At 36.2% G+C, this 17,439-nt stretch overlaps 1 protein-coding gene across 1 annotated transcript in view; it reads right to left on the reverse strand.

Annotated features, from left to right (window-relative positions):
* Positions 1 to 17,439, reverse strand: part of LOC150094168 (SMAD family member 6-like) — a 56,375-nt gene that overhangs the window by 18,930 nt on the left and 20,006 nt on the right. Inside the window, exon 2 of the mRNA XM_090412065.1 lies at positions 395 to 448. Coding sequence (XP_090268191.1) covers positions 395 to 448 — 54 coding nt within the window. The remainder of the gene's footprint in view (positions 1 to 394; positions 449 to 17,439) is intronic.

Raw genomic sequence — 17,439 nt, forward strand, 5'->3', positions numbered from 1 at the left:
TCGAAGATAATATCAACCCGCAGAACCATGATTGAAGAAATAAATTTTTCATTACGCAGAGTTAAATAACTTTAAAACAGGTAAGTAATGTCTCGCCCGCTTTGCCATCGTGAGTTCGAATTTTACTGTGATACAGATGTTGTAAAAGTCTTTTAAGGAGGTAGGTCATTTTCATCGCCAGATGTGATCTTGCTTTTCTTACTGACGGGCATAAAATGTTATTTAGTCTTCCAAGCCTACCGAACACTCCACCCACAAGTTTCCTTTTTTTTTTTTTTTAAAAAAAAAAGGTAATGCTGATACTTCTATGAAACTATAACTACGTGAACGTTTAATTTATTTAATTTATTAATAACAAGATACGTATAAACTTTGAGAAGTCTGTGAGACTTACCTTCTGGTTTAAAAATTTCCTGAGGATGTCTGCTGTATGGGGGAGGAGGAGACTCTGCAAAGGAGGAAAAAGTCCACGATTAGTTTTAAGCAGCAGTTATGCATGTTTATAGAAATAATGCCATTATATTTATTCAGTGGAGGATATCAAATTTAATCACGGGTGTTCCAAACACATGACAGAACTAGTAGTTCACTCGTTATCTCTTATTTTACCCCCCACACACACACACTTTGCTATTTAAATATATTGTGTAGCAGTCTGTGAAATACATCTACCGAAAATCTGAAATTGCGCAGTAATATCATCTTCCCTCCAAGTCCACTGTTGTTATCCTTATTGTAGCATGACAGATTTCAATAAAAAGGTAATAAAAAAGGTATATGTGATAAATGAATTTATTCTTCTACAGTATTTTTTTCGAAAACTTGCGATATTAAAGCAGAAAGTTATTATAAAAACCAATGTGCAATCCTCCCCTCAAAAAACACCCACTTAAGTACCTTTCTCCACTTCTTTTTTTTTCTTTTATCATTCGGCTAGTTGCTTCAGGTGCTGCATAACGGCGCAGGCTATCCGACTTCATTCCATCGCTGCCGCCGCCGCCAAAATATCACAATGAATAGAAACAACCGAAGTTGAAGACTGTAATTTGGACAGGGGCGAACTCTGGGGGTTAGAAACGCCAGCTCCAAGCCTACCGAACTAAACTACTATTTCCATGGTTCACAATATCCGGTGGCGCTGACAACTTTAATGGATGGCAAAGAGATGGATTCCCATTTCTCTCTGGTTGATGGCTGACGGTTGTTTTGAAAGTCCGAAAATGTCCCCAATAAGAGGCTGACAGGTATAAAAACGACAACTATATTTAACAGAAATCTTTAAAAAGTGTGACTATATACTCAAAGATAATTTCATTCTCTCTAAAGAATTTAAATATCGATATAAATTCTTCATAGAGAGAATTAAAGAATTTAAATAGAGAGCAATAAAATAGCACATAACAAATAATAACAGTAATAATAATAATAAACGGACGTTTGTTTATGTGTGCATACCCAATGGGATACCTAATATGTAAGCAAAGCTAATAGAAGTTGTGACTAATATAGAGTTAACTTAGATTCAGCGGCAGCTCATGGCTTCAAATCGTGGGGATGCTGCGACTTTCGAAATATACATACACACTGTAAATACAGTGTATACGTGTTTGGATAAAATATCAAAATTATGGTTAAAATGAAAAAAAAAAATTAAACATGAAAAAATATTGTTTATTATCGATAAAATTATACAGTTTGGTATAATTCAAAATTACTTTAAAATAAAATCCATTCATTTAATTGTAATTAAAGGAATGGATTTACAATTTTTGGACATTACAATTAAATCCTTTAATTGTAGAGACGGAGTAAACACGATAAGCACTACGAACACTCTACTACTGGCGCAAACTGCATATAAACAACAGTGGAACTGCGCGATGGACAGTGCCGCATGACGCTAATAGCTTGCATCTCACTATGCGTGCATATGCTTGCGCGCGTAGCAATATGACACTGCGGTAAACACAGTGCTGCTAGCGCCCTCCTAAGTGCTACAAGATGGATTTTTATTATTTTTTATACAAAATAAGAGAATTGTATAGGATTGTTGATGATAAAATTAAATATTACAAGCAAATATAAATAAATTAATAAATATATTTATATATCGAGAAAAATTGGGGATGCTGCAGTTCCGCAGTGCCTATGCACGAGCCGCCCCTGCTTAAATTATCCTTTGCCTTCACGGTGCGATACTCAAAAAATTCTTGGAAGTTAAATATATTTAAAAAGCCATCAAATTCTTGTCCACTTCAAAATGCAAAAAAGTTACGCTTAGCAATAGAGAATTGGCATTTATCCCCTGTCCATCAGACGTCAATCTGTTTGCAAACTATTTCTATTTACATATATATCCTGTGGCATATTTATTTGTCTTTGACTTTATTACTCCGACTTCGTTCTGATACCGATCAATGAGCCATTTTCCTAACATTACTAGTCGTTATTCATCCCCCTTCACTTTAATTTATGCAGTAATAACTTTCCTGTAATTATTCAGCTCAATTGTCGCTTTACCGCAAAGAGTGGAGATAACGAAGACAAAATTCTACTCCTCTACAGTAGAGGCAGAGGTTTCCCTGCTGGAAACTTTTTTCCCCCCTCTCCCCTCACAAAACAAAAAAATGAATGAAAATGTAGATGGCACACAGGTCTCGTAGCTTTACCTGCTTCCACAATGTCAAACAAACGAAATCCTTCTCCCTAAAAAATCGATATTCAGGCCACAGGGAAGCATCAAATCGTTTCCATTTCTGAATTCCTATCCTATCCAACTTCTCCAAGATCTTAACCCTCCACTCCATGAATAATAACTAGCCTATACTTCACTGCCACTGCTTTGGCAATCGAACTATCTTACTCTCCTCCCACTACTTTGTGTGTGTGTGGGGGGGGTGGAGAGTTGCCAACATTAAACGAATTGATAAACTAGGTCAAAGGCATTGCCACTTCCTGGGTACACACGTTGGCTCATCTTAATGGATTACAACCAAATGCTAATAAATAAATCATTAAAAGTAAATCCTATTATAATCCGATAACAAAAATAGTTTGAAAAAAAAAAAAAATCGTATATGTACTTCAATACCAGTTATCGGCAACGGCATAACCTTCAATTTGAGGGTACCCAGGCAAATTAAAAATAAAATTAACAAAGTTTTAAAATTAATATGACATCCCCCTATGTATATGTTGTCGACAAAACACAAACGTTCTACACATAATAAATAAATAAACAAACCAGCGAACAAACTATTTCATTTTAGCTTTCATTAGACCCGCTGGTAGGTAGCTCCACACAAGGCCTTGAATGAACTATGATGTGGAGTCACTCTTGCGAATCAAATTTACAAAATCAACTTGACCGAAGCTGTTCCAAGCATTCTTTGAAAATATCTTCATACATATCTGTACTGTAATTCCCCCCCCCCCTTTTTTTTTTGCTATTTTGAGATGTCAGTTGTATTGATTATATGTATTATTTTATTTATTCATTTTTTTAAAGAACTAGGCATATATTTAGCAATATTTCTGTTATTGCTTGCAGGAAGTGAAAGGTGCCTCCCCCCCCCCAACACACAGAGAATAAAAATTATTTTCATAGCACTTGTATTCCTTATAGCAGACATAAAGAAAAATTATATCAAACTAAAAATCTACGCCTCCATGTTGTAACTTTATACGATTACAACTAGCGCGACGGTTACGCTGTTTTTTTTTTTTTTTTTTTCTTCTCCCTAAACGAATTATGCTTGTAATATATCGTTTAAACTTCTGAATTCAAAAATCAATTCGACTGTTTTGAATTTCTGAACGTAACGAATTAGTCCAGAACAAATTTTCTAACCCTGTGCTCTGTCGAATTTGGAGACGTTCCATACTATGCAGCTCTGCAAGTCACGTGCTAGTTCAACTACCAATCGACCTCTTTACCTGAGGGATGACGACTACGTTCAAGCAAGGAGAAAAGAAGTAAGGGGCGGGGGATTATCCCTGTCACGTCTGCCAGGTACAGTACATTGATGTAGTACAGGGCCTGTCAAGAACGCTTTCTTCTTTTCACAAGAGGGGTCCAGAAAGGTCACCGAGGTGAGTAAAAGAGAGAGGGACAAACAGAGTCGAGGAGTATGTCGTTACGTACTCTTTCGAACGCTAAGCTGAAGCACCAGATAGTGCACAACGACCTTTTCTGAGGCCGTTGTGTTTCGCCTGTCGTCCTTTAAACATACATTGTAAACTAGGCCCACGCCAACAGCCAAGGCAGCCAAACCACCTCAGTGAAATAATCTGACCCATAACGCTTCAAGGTGTACTATCTGCCTTGGGTTGTGTTTGCTGAAAGTACAATTGCAAGCTTAAGTGTTTACTTAACACGATGAACCGTATATAAATTGTTATAATTTTGGACAGTACTTGAGAATACACTACAACCTGATATCATCGCTTTCGGTCAACATTTCTTTGTCATTTAAAAACTATGCAGTTGTGCGTATGCTGTCATATTATATATGAAATAAATCAAACTGCAATATCAAATCAAATAATAATAAATAAAAAATGAGCACGCCACCTGCAGGCGAAAGATCTGAAGCCCGCTTATAAGGAATAATAATAACGTACTTCAATGCTTTAACTGACAAATCAGATACTAGTATTTGATCGCTATCCATCGAGGAGTATAGGTGAAAAGTGCGAATAACAAAATAAATAAAAAAATATATATGGGGAAAAGTCAGCTATGAGAACAGAGATTTCACATTGAAACAAATCTGAAATGCTGTGTGGATACCAACACGGGTCATAGTTATCAGAATGTGAGGGAAACTAAGTAAAAATACTTGATTTAAAAATTGATGGGAAATATTACTCGATATATTTTTTTATAAAGTGAACTAATGCTTCCAAATAATAATGATAACAGGAGAGAGAAATGATGTATTGTTGTATTTGCTATACAGTATATCTAATGCTTTGTAACTAGTGCTCATCTCTACTAGTATTAGCATAATATGCGTGCGTGTGTGTGTAAAATACGATGACAGTCACAACTTGTGGTGATGTAGGAAGCGTGATTTGAAGTGTGACCAGAATGCAGAACAAAGACAAGGTGGATGCTCTGTATAGCGACATAAAACATGCTCCGTAAACAAGTGCGCATCAGCTCTTCAGCGTCAGTGTTAACTATAATACACTTGGCAGCGGCTTAAAGGTGGTTCTGATGTGAAGCTGAGAGAACTCATCAAAAGAAATCTCAACGAGGTTTCAATAACGACGATAATCGAAATAAGTATGTAAACTGCTCGACAATGTAAGCCGAACATTTTGCTCTATCCCTTCTCTTGTAAAGAAATTTTCCGTTTTTCTAGCATTCAAGAATTGCGATAAACACAGTAATACAAATATAATTTGTAAGAATTTATTGCCACACTTCCACGGTATGCGAATTCGAGAAAGCGACTGGGGTCGGAGAGAGAAGTCACCTATTAGACGGGTTCTCTTTTGTATATAATCAAAGAATTCTTAGGAGATTTTTGGTGCACCACTCCAAATGTGAGAACGATATTCTAAAGTCGGCCGGATTTGGGATTTACGAAGTGTTAGAAAGTCGAGCAGAAGATGCATTTTGAACAAAAAATATACCACAGTTCTTTTTGGAGGCTAAGGGTGTAATATGTTTATACTAGGACAAGCAACATGTGAAAGTGAGTCGGTATAAAAAGGGAGAAACAGATCTTTACTGGAAATTGGAATTTTATCAAAAGTAAGAAGAGTTCTTCCGGATAATAAGGCAGGATCTTGGGAGAGCGTTGAAATTCACTAAACTATCTTCACCTCATTTGAGAATGGTAAGGAGATCGGTGTAGAAGACGATCTTCAAGCTTGATGCGTTTGCGTACTACAAGGTATTCTTGAATGAAGTACAGGAATAGAGAGTACTGGCATCAGCGAATCTATGAATAGGATTTGAAGTTATACGACGGTGGGGTACTTCAGCACCGATAAAGAAATCAGATTAAAGGCAGTCATTTCCCATTACACACAACGAACGATCAGGCCTGGTGGGCTGACGAGTTAGCGTATCGGCTTTCCGACCACCAGCCTACGGATTGGAATCCCGCTGTGGGCATGTATATTTGTGAATGTCTTTCGGTGGGAGATGAATTTCATGGGCCGGAGTGAGACCACCGCCGCGATTATTGAAAACCTGAACTTACTTGAAACAGACTGTTTGGTTTCTAGAGCGAAGTTTCCGAACTATGTACAAAAAGAAATACAAAATTTATAATTAAAAAGAGGAGAAAAAATCATTAGCCCACTCACGGTATGAATGTAGTGCAGGTTTACAAAACTCTTTTGTAAACCTGTACAAAAGAGTGTACAAACCTGTAACGCTTTGAGAAGACTTCAATACCACATACGATCAAATGTCTTAGAAATATCAAGAGCAACCACATGAGCTTCTCCAAATCTTTCCATGGCCTGTGTCCAAACGTAGAAATAGGCCATGGAAAGATTAAGATTAGTGAGAAAATGGCTGTAGAATGCAATGGCGGAATCCACACTAATTCACTGATGAGTCTCCGGGTAGTGAAGACGCTAGTTGTTGATGACCTTCTCCATCATTGAGGTGAGGGTAATGGGACAATAGTTGATGGCCGACTTGTGCTCCCTTTTTAGGAAGAGGAAGAATAAAGGCTTGCTTCCATGCTATTGGTAGACGCCAAATGATTATGACAGCTTACACAGTTGATATAGGATGGGTGTGCACAAGTTTGGAGAACAAATGGAAGGATACCATCTGGACCAAGTGACTTATAGCATAAAGACTAATGAGATTTTTCTGATGGCTTTCTGGCGAAATATCACAGGAGGCATTCTTTGAGAGGTTTGTGGTATTGTCGATTGTCTATATAAGAGTTGGAGGAAAAGACTTGATTCCAAGAGGTATGCCTTAGCAAGGGACTGGAATGTTCGATGCCAAGGTAGAAGCAAACGTATAGGTAATAAGAATATTAATATATGCATATATTATTGCACAAGTGATAACGCCCGTGAGCACATTTTCATTTGAAACTGTTACAATTCTTTCCGAAGCGATCTTCCTCCAGTATCAATCCTGAATCACATTTTTACAAGTTCATTGTATCAAATGGTTATAATTTGGATACTGATATGTTGATAAATATATATTCTGTCATTGTCATCAGCTTTTTCTGGGATCAACATAAAAATTGTAAGATAAAAAAATAAAGAACTTGATTGTATATATTTAATAAGTGATTATTAGCCACGTTCTCACTCCTACCAACAAAAACTCCATCCTCGTTTTCCGCCAAGTAGATTTGGCAATCCCAAAATGAAACTCCTTTTAGATTCACACAAGTTTCGTATACAATTGTATAGCACAATAATACTAATTATTTGAATATTATAAAACTATTACATATACCTTCTGTAGTCAGCGTGTCAAAGACTCGGAGGATTGTACACATAAATTTCAGTAAAAACTTAATGCAAACAATAATATTTACAAAAGTGAATCTTGTTTATCTAAATGCACTGCTTTTTTGCTCGAATCCACCTCTACTTCTAGAAGTGTTTTATGTGAGAGCAGTAAGCTGCTCATTACCAAACTTTCTTAGATTTGTCAATGAAAAAAAAAAAAAAAAAAAAACGCGGTTAGAAGTTTGGTTTTCTGACATTTTTTTAAAGCAGTCATTCCTAAGATTTCACGTTATCCTTAAAACATGTACGAAACTCCTTAGCCATTTAAGCTTTCATTCAGATTTCAGTCACGCTATTATTCTCCCCCCCCCCCTTTAATTACTGCTTGCATTATCAGTCTACACTATTTCGTATGCAAGCATGCACTCGACTAAAATGCGTAATGAATTTCAATCGAGATATATTTGAAGGGAGGGGGGGGGAAGTTTATCATTATGTTGTAAAATCGCCTTCAAAAAATTCTTGGCTATAGAGATTTCTTTTTCTTTTGCAGAAATCAGATAACACATAACATAATCGTACATTTGAGAAACGAATTCTTTTCCAATATCCTTTTTTGTTGAACACAAAAATTTACATTTTTGAAAAAAGTATTTTGTATTTAAGAGGTACAAACCACTTTTGTTATATGACTAAAACTGTAATGCATTTTGTATCAAAATTCTGAGAAACTTTCTTCCATTTATTCCTTTATCCCCCCCCCCCCTCTCCACAAAATCAATTACGTACATATGACTTGTGTATTCATGAGCAACTGCAGTGTAATTATGCAATACGGTTACTTGCGTGTTTTTTTTTTTTCCCCTTTATGGGAAGGAAAATGTCCGCAATACACAGTTGGATAATATAATATTGCTTTATATCAACCCATAAAAGGTGCTGTATAAAATACATGAATTTGACCTCTATGGTCTGGTGTAATAATAATACCATGGGATAATAAAATATATATATAACACTGCAGCAGGAACTTTAAAGTCTTTAATGTGTCTGTGGTGATTATGATCAATGTAGTATCACTGAATTGCAAAGAAATTCAATGCTTTTATTGAAGATGGTGGTAATATATATATAGATCTATTATTCTTGTCCACTTCACCTTCTTTAGGATTATTTTTTTATGAAAATTACAATGCTTAACCAGACAGATGATTAGTGTACACAAAATGTTATTCTAATCAGACTGAAACTGGGCATTAAATGATGCTGGATCGCAAAGACCGCACACATTTCACGAAGAACAAACAATCCGACTGTAATTCTCAAATTTAAGAAGTCTAATGGATGAAAATTTGCTATGGTGTGCTGACACGATTACAGTAGAAACAGTTGCAAAAGGCCTCGTTTACTGGAAACCTTGAAGCCAGAAGCTGTCTAGAATGTCGACAGACAAGCTACAAGACACTAGTTTCTTCTTAACGTTGAGACTCCTAGAGGAGTGTTTCTCTAAATCGCCGAGAGTCGCCATGATAATTGCCGGTCTGGCGGCGACAGATAAGGGTACACATCTAGCCCTCTTCGGCGCCAAGCTGTAATTGCAATCCCCCTGAATAAGAATGAATCCTTCGCGGGAGGCCTGACAAGCGAAGAGCTCGAGCTTTCTAGCCGGCGCGAGCCTCACCTCAAAGGCAGGCGTGCACGCAACGCGGGGAGGGCCCACGACTGGCGTCGCTGTGTCCAATGACGTGGGTCGTGAATACAGGTAGACAGACACAGGCACTGTTGTTCAATGACTAGTCGACCCGACTTAGAACATATCGTCTGGCCCAGAAATCTTGTTTTTAATTTATTAACAAAGATGGCGGTTTAGTTGATGATGACGAACATTAGTTATATAAACCAACACCTTTAATGATATAAATCCAATGGTATTTCGTCCATGTGTGCAGGCAACTCCTTCACAATAGGAGAATTCAAACTAAGACAAACGTATATGTTAGCTGCAAAACATTACAGGTTTTCAATTAATCTTTCAACTCAAATACCATGATAAACTACCTGGCTTTTTCGAAATTCTAAACATGCTTTTCACACAAAGAAACACATGTAGGGTAAGCGATAAACAAAATTTGAAGTAATATAATGTGTGGAAGCTACGATTTCAAAACAAAACAAATATGGGGTTGAAAATGCCACCTTATATTGCTTCACATATGATGGTTATTTTAACTTCTTCTTCTTTTTTTTTTTTAATATAAGAAATATTTCGAAAGCCTTTCATTCATCTTCATGATGCCATCCATCTGATCATTTTTCCGTCCACATCCATCCACTTCAATAATCCAAATGAAGGAAATATCTTTTCATTATATGATTCGCTGTTTTGCAGTAATCCGGATAATGAGAAATTAATTGTGAACAAATTGTTTATAATCAAGGGAGATAAATACTAAACTTCTCTCCAATGCAAAACAAATAAAGTAGTTTTTAATAAAATCCTGATTTCTCTGCTGTTACAGAAGTATTTCCCTTCCGTTTCTCTTCCATGACAACAGAAGTTACAAGTCTTGGCATACATCTCATCATTAATAAAACTGAAACATCACGTCTCCATTTCGCTTCTTTCTAATCAATGGCTGCGTGTCCGCTATTGCGGACACTTCAAGGATACGTGTATACTCAATATATCAGCTGTTGGCGTCATTATACCTGTACACAGTTGGCCATAGAAAATGATTTACATGTTTTTCTATTTGGAAATTACCAACGCAAAATTCACTAATATGGTACAAATTTATGGTATAATTCGCCTTTCATCGTTATGATGCAAACGATGAATTATAACTCCAAAATTAAGTTCTGTAAATATTACGTTTTACCAAAGCTCTAAAAAACACATTTTCATGTTATTTCTCGAATTAATTTTGAAATATAAATTCAAAACTAATAAAAGAATGAAGAATAACTATGACGCCCGTGGTGATCCCCTCAGGAAGATTTCAATAGGATGGGATTCTTAGCCGATAAACGAGAGGTATCAGTAGGACGTGGCACTTGAAGACTGGAGAGATGGAATGCAGTGTATGATACTGTTGAAATGTACTCCAAGAAACAAGGGATGATGGCAGGCTGCAATTCGGGCATCATTGTTGTAGTTATACGCTACGGTGTGGCGTATGTATAAATGGCAAGAATGCGTATAGCGGTTTTACAACTAATAACGGCTATGCTCAACTGTGGTATCATACTGAGTATTCCCGCATGTTTTCCATAGATCCATAGTGCATCAATTTTCGATTTTTTAAAAACTTGGCAATCCTAGGTTAACCACGGTACAGATCTGCTATAGCCTTTTCATGTCTGCAGTTTGGATTATGCGCTTCTGCCCAGCATTACTGTTCAATGCCTCTTATTTATTTTCTAGGTTAATATTATCTACAGAATATGCTAGCGATACCCATAGTCGCTATATATGAGTTTCGTTTGTTAACTTGACTAAGACGGATGTGACATATGAAGTTTCGTTCCCATAGCAACGCGATTTGCGTCTACCATGTAGAATATTACAGAACACACACACACACACTGATGCAACTCGGTACTTAGACTTGGTGTTTTATGTTCCTGATTAATGCAAAAAGAAACTAACTATTACTAAATCGGGCTTCTTCGAGAAGCCCGATTTAGATACACGAAAATGAAAAGTTTCAGGGAAATATAGATATAACATATTACAGTAGCTAACGCTCATAAAAAGGGATTACAGCTGATCAAAACTGCTCTGTGTACTCTAATGGGCCTAGCAGACGTATTATTCCATACCCAGAGATTGGCACACAGGGATCGGAGTCGGAGTAGGCGCAGATTTTTTATTATTTTTTTAAAGCCAGGTTTTTATTATTATTACATGGCACCTTCATGGAGTCTCGGGATTTGCAGACTATTGCATCATCTCGCAAGTGTATTTTTATCAGTATTGTTCTGTGGTCGGTTTGCTTCTTTCGTGAAAGAGACAAACCTCAAATTTCTAGAAGAAAAACTGATAACTCTGTATGTTTCGCATCATGCAAGAATCAATATGGTAAAAAATAAATAAGACGATATCTTATTTTATTTAGATTATCTTGCTTTTAAGCTCTTCTGGGACATTTTAAAAAGTAATCTAAAATATAATTTAAAGTTCACTGAAGGTATAGTTCCTTTACGTTGATACAGAAAAACACTCGCGTTAATTTACCATCATTGGTTGCACCATGAGCGTTTTTTTTAATTAATTTATTTTTTTAAGTGTTTTATTTCTTTAATGACAATCCCACCTATGCAAGGTTATGACCAACAGCACTGTCTCTTACTTTTCACACCACCACTTACCCTTTCCCACCAAGAAAGAGCAAGATAACCCAGAGAGATTCTAGAGATTGAACATACTGCTTCTTTGCACTTCAAGTCTCCAACAAGCAGGATCGGAGTCTCACACTGGACGATGAAAATCGAAAACATTAAATAAGTTAAATTAGCTAAATGAAATATTAAACTCTTGTGAGCAGGGAGCCCATTTTATTCAAACGGTTTAGATTATTACACCCCCTGTCCAAAAAGAAACCGAACTTTTCGAAAATAGCAGGAACTAGTGGCGCCACCTGTTATATCTTTTTGTTGTCGAAAGCGGCAACCTTCATTAGTGTTGTGTCAATTGGTTATGACATTTGTTTCATTGTATTCTATATAGAATTATGCTCTTACGAGTGAACCTCCATAGCTCAGTTGATCGAAGATGTCACTGGATTGACTTGGAAAGAGCTGGATCCGGATTCTGTCTAGGAAGCGAAGAATCTTTTTAAGTGTTTCTTTTTTTTTTTTTTTTTTCATCAGAAGGTGAGCTAGTCGGTCTTATATGCAGCAGGGCATTCCTCCCAGTTTGAAAAACAGACATAATGCAGACTTCATAGCTTTAGTTGCTTCAGATGGTAGTTTCAAAACAATAACAACTCTTACCAGTGAAGTAACTACACTAATTTCTTCACATTTGACAAGCTTTATTTTCTCTCTCTCTCTGGACCCTTTAATAATATTTCGGGCTCATCACCGCAACAAGCTTTCGTTGAGTTCCTTGAGAGAGAGAGTTCGTTACTCTTAGGCTTTTCACGATCTTCAATAGGCCCAGTGAATTTACGGGCCCCACACGCACTGCAGGTTACAGTATGGTAGTTGTCAGCCGAGTTTACAATCTAGTAACGATTCTCTCTTGCAGTTATCAACAGCACATGACTTACTTTCTCAAGAAGAATTAAATGATCTTATTACAGATCTGAATCTTTCAAAAATTCAGACTGCGATTTTTTGATTTGAGAATTAAACAGCCGAATCATGTAAGAAATTATAAGCTAAAGACACTACAGCTGAATCATCTATATCTTATAATTACGGCAATGGCAGGGTTGTTTTTCTGCGGGAAACTGGGTTACATCCTGCGAAACAGCAAACCGGCCAGAAGAATACACGCAATTAAGACATAATACACTGGCTTCATAGCCTTAATTGCTTCGGCCGTAATTCAAAGCAAAAACAACAGCTAACCCATGATCCAATGCATTTTTTTGCACTAATGGTTCACTTATTCTTCCAAGAGATCTATTTTTATTCTCCAAAATAACGCTCGTCTTGTGTTAGTGACTAACACAAGACGAGCAATCATTATGGGAGACTAATCATTAGGGAAGGAAAGATTGAAAGGAAGGAAATGGAATGTATGCAGCTACAGGGATAATTGTCTAAAACAAGTGATGGAGGGATCTAGGATTTGAGAAATTTGATTACAGCCTCAGCGTTTTCATAACCAAAGCACCCATTCTGATCCCGAATATCATTTAGTGAGAGTAATCAAGCAGCCTAAACCTCGAAAGTAGTCAAGCACGTGGAGTTTTCAGTTAAGGGGTAGATCTGAAACTACACAGCAGGTAATTATGACAAAAAACAGAAAGCTGATTGGAGAAGTAGAAACTGCAAAGAAAGATATTAGCAATGCAAGGGAAATTGGTCAAGGGGAATAGGGATGAGAAAAGCAAAGCGGACTGCATTTCCACAGTGAGGAAATTAAAAATGGGAGTTAAATGGATGGGTAGCATCGTTAAGAAGGAACTGCATAGAAAAAAAATGTCGTAGAAGACATATAAAGAGAAATGGGATGAGCAAGCTCATGGAGCATACAAAATATAGGGCTGAAAAGTAACTGGCCGGTAAGGAACGCAAAATCAGATAATGAGATAAAATTTGACCAACAGAACAAAAGAAATCCTAGATCTTTCGCTACTTGTTATTTATTTTAAATTAAGTGTGGCACAACTCTTTTCCCCATTTGATGTCAGTGATACTACAGAACCCTCATAGCACCGTTCCAACATAACTTGTTCTTCGTTGGAATCCAGGCTGGACAGAACTTACAAAGGCTTCCTAACCGTTTTCAAGTGAATCGCCAGTTTCCTCTTGTCATTCGCTGCTACGTATCGTGGTGAATCACTCCTTTTCTTCAGATTTCCTCACCAACACAGGAATACCCCAAAGTTCTGTACTTTCGCCCATATTATTTCTCCTATCAAACTCCATCTATAGTTCTACTGATAACAGTACAGTCCATTTTTCTTTTCATATGACAACTTCCACACTGCCTCTCCTCTTACCTTTGATACCCCCCCCCGATTTATTTTCTTGACCTTACAGCCTTTCATGGCATAAACAAATCAAATCAAAGCCTCTGAAAAAGTAGATGTTTCTTTTTTGCTCCAGACACTTCTCATCTGTACTAACATTATATAAATCTGCCCTATATTAGAATAATGTTCTGATATTTGATGTTGCACAAAATCCTTCCTCAAAATGCTTAACGCTATCTAGAAGAGAGCAATCTGGTTAAACTGATGATCCATCTCTCAGAGGCTCATTTTAGTCGCTTTCTCACAGATGTTCCGTCTCCTCCTTATGCCATTTTGTAAGTATTTTCACAGGAGCTGTTCAGTTGCTGGCTTGTTTACTCATGTAAACAAGCCAGCAACTGATAGTTAACATTTACTCTCTAGCTTCAACTTATAGACCTGTTTTTTTTTTTTTTTTGTCTTCCCCTTTCAGCAAGACAATCCACTGTGTCATAAGAGTGCTGCTGTGCATGGTTTGTGGACATGAATGTACCACACTTGACTGCTCTCCACAGAATCCTGATCTCAATATTGAACATCTATGGGATGAACTAGAGTGTTGGGTGAGGTCAAGGGATGTCCCCCCCCCCCGACAACAGTTCAGGACCTCATTACATGTCAACAGAAAGAATGGTCTGAATTCCCATTGAATTTCTATGGCTGTTTGTTCCTCACACTCTGGTGTCCATTGACTTCTTTCCAAGCAGTGTACATACACACACACACACTGTATACTAATTTCTTGTCCTTAGGTTGTTTTGCAAGATGAAAAACCCTTTTTCAAGCCAGCTAACCCGTGTTCGGTGTGTGTGTGTGTTTAAGAAGAGAGAGAGAAAACATTTATCATATAACTGTAGTCAGAGTGGAGTGTCATCTCGTAATGAGTCCTGTCACATAATTTTTTTTAATAACTGGAGGCTGTAATCCATAAGAAAAATGGGGCGAGAAAAACTCCAAATCACAATATGGACGAAATTAAAGAGATAGACAAAATATGACCTCGGACCTCTGTCTGAACATTTTGGACAATGCAATGCTTCCTACTTTATGGGACAGACTGTAGTGTAAAGCAATCTTCCCCCACAAATTCCACAGTGAGGCCTAGAACTCCATGGAAGCATAATAATGCTGTTGCTCCTGCAGCCATATATAAAGATGATAATTTGTCCACAAAAATTTAATCAGTCTGAATATTTTGACAAAGTTCTTTATTGGATAATGCACCTGTCAGGTAGCTGTATACACAGAAATGCTGTAAACAGCCTATAATGTTTAAGTAGTACATTATTTCAGTGTGTACAGCTAACATTGTAACTAATGTTACAAATATCTTTATATTATAACACTGTTAAAATTCTCATTAAAAATCGTGTCTAGAGGCTTTAAGAAATAATAAATTTCCCAAAATTCCTCTCCTTTCCCACTGTAGGATTTCATAGTATGTTATCAATGCCTCTAAAGTAGTTCAAAATAAAATTGTAGTTTTTCCACAAAAATGGTAGCATTGATTATGAGAAGAAACATTTCTTCTATTATAGTGATCATATTTGTGCTGGAAGCATTCCAAAGATCTTCAGAAAAAATCTATCAAGTCTTTAAAAATGATAATAACAATATAAGTGTACACAAAAGTTAAAGCTTTATACAGTGAGGTCATGTAAATTGCGTATACTGGACTGTAGCTTTTTCATAGTTTAACTTGCATAAGCAAACGATAGTCTACTAAGTATCTTCACAATTTCATTTTTGCATACTGAGATTTGAGACTGAAAATATTGCCAGCTGTAGAAATAGCTCAAGTTTTCTTTTTTTTTTTTAATGACAATTCTATCCATATAAAAGGTTCTAACCTAGAGAACATTAATGTAACATATTGTAAAACTGTATGCAAGCTAGAAATCCTTGCTTCAGAAGAAAAATAAGTTTTTTTTCCTTGTGTTATTTCAGTCCTCATTTTCTAAGCCATTATCACTAACAACAGATCATTTATAATAATAGATGTGTACAGCTAACATTGTAACTAATGTCACAAATATCTTATCATTTCCATGATGCATTTCAAACTGAATGACAGTAAAGTTTTAGCATTAGCACAGCATAACCCCCCCCCCCCAAATGATCTAAATAATACAAATTGGTAATAATCATTGTTTCTTGTCTCATATGGTATTTATCACCTCATCTTCCTTTCCCTCTTTTACATTGCGGTGTCGAAGGTTTATTAATCATCGGACCTCAAAACGTTCACAGGATAAAGTGGTCAGCCCTACACCCCAGTGTATCCTATGGAAGAACTGAAAACACTTATTCTTTTCTTATTGTATATTGAATTAAATGTAATGTTACTGCAAGAAAGACATTTGCAGTTAGTTTTATAATTTTTAGAAAAAATTGAAGTACACAGCTGAACTGTTAAAATGATTGAAATTACAAATAAATCGACTAAAGCTAAGATATCAATGTCTTATCCCTATTTATCACTGGCTGATTTGCCTGTTTTTCAGGATTATAAAATCCAAGTTCCTAAGAAGTCAAACTCTTCCACCTCTATATGAGACTAGTTGGCTCATTTTCAGCTTAAAAACCATTATGATAGTTTCTTGAGTCCTTGCCAGGATTTGAACATAGAAATTTTCATCCCGAAGGAAACTGTTGCAACCTTCTCATCTGCAGTACAATCATTCCTGAAGCTACAGCCCAAGACAGGAGTGACTACCTCAGTGCTGGATATTTAAAAAAAAAAAAAAAAAAACTCCCCAATGAATAAAACTCCCAACTCTTCAAGAAAGACACTAACAGATTCCTTTCTTATCTCTAATAACTTGCCCACACAAAGAAGGAACTGTCACTTTATAAGTTTTGAGACCTCGTGTGGCATTGATACATGGATGGATTTTGCATATTCACTTCAAAACAACTATCTCTCTTCCTTTTATTCTCATCCCTTTTAATTTTTTATGTATTCCTTTTTTAGAAACACTAACGTGCTAATTATATATCGATAATCTTCTATTAACAATCACATTACTGATATTAAATGTCAATAATCAATAATTTATAAAACTAAAAATGATACCAACATGTTCAATAATATCAGTTGTGCATTATCCATCTTTAACTTAATCACTTATTATTTTTATATTAGCTGTGATTAAAAATTAACAGTAATAACCACAGCAACATGTTCAATGCCAATTAACTTATTCATTAACTAATTGCTGTATTAATTATCAAAAACTTTCAGTAATTGCTAATATTTAAGTATCCTTAATCATTACATTTATATCTAATGATAAAAACT

Source organism: Typopeltis vanoorti, chromosome 22, assembly GCF_054136105.1.
Source record: "Typopeltis vanoorti isolate ZY-2024b chromosome 22, IOZ_Tvanoo_1.0, whole genome shotgun sequence".
NCBI lineage: Eukaryota > Metazoa > Arthropoda > Arachnida > Uropygi > Thelyphonidae > Typopeltis > Typopeltis vanoorti.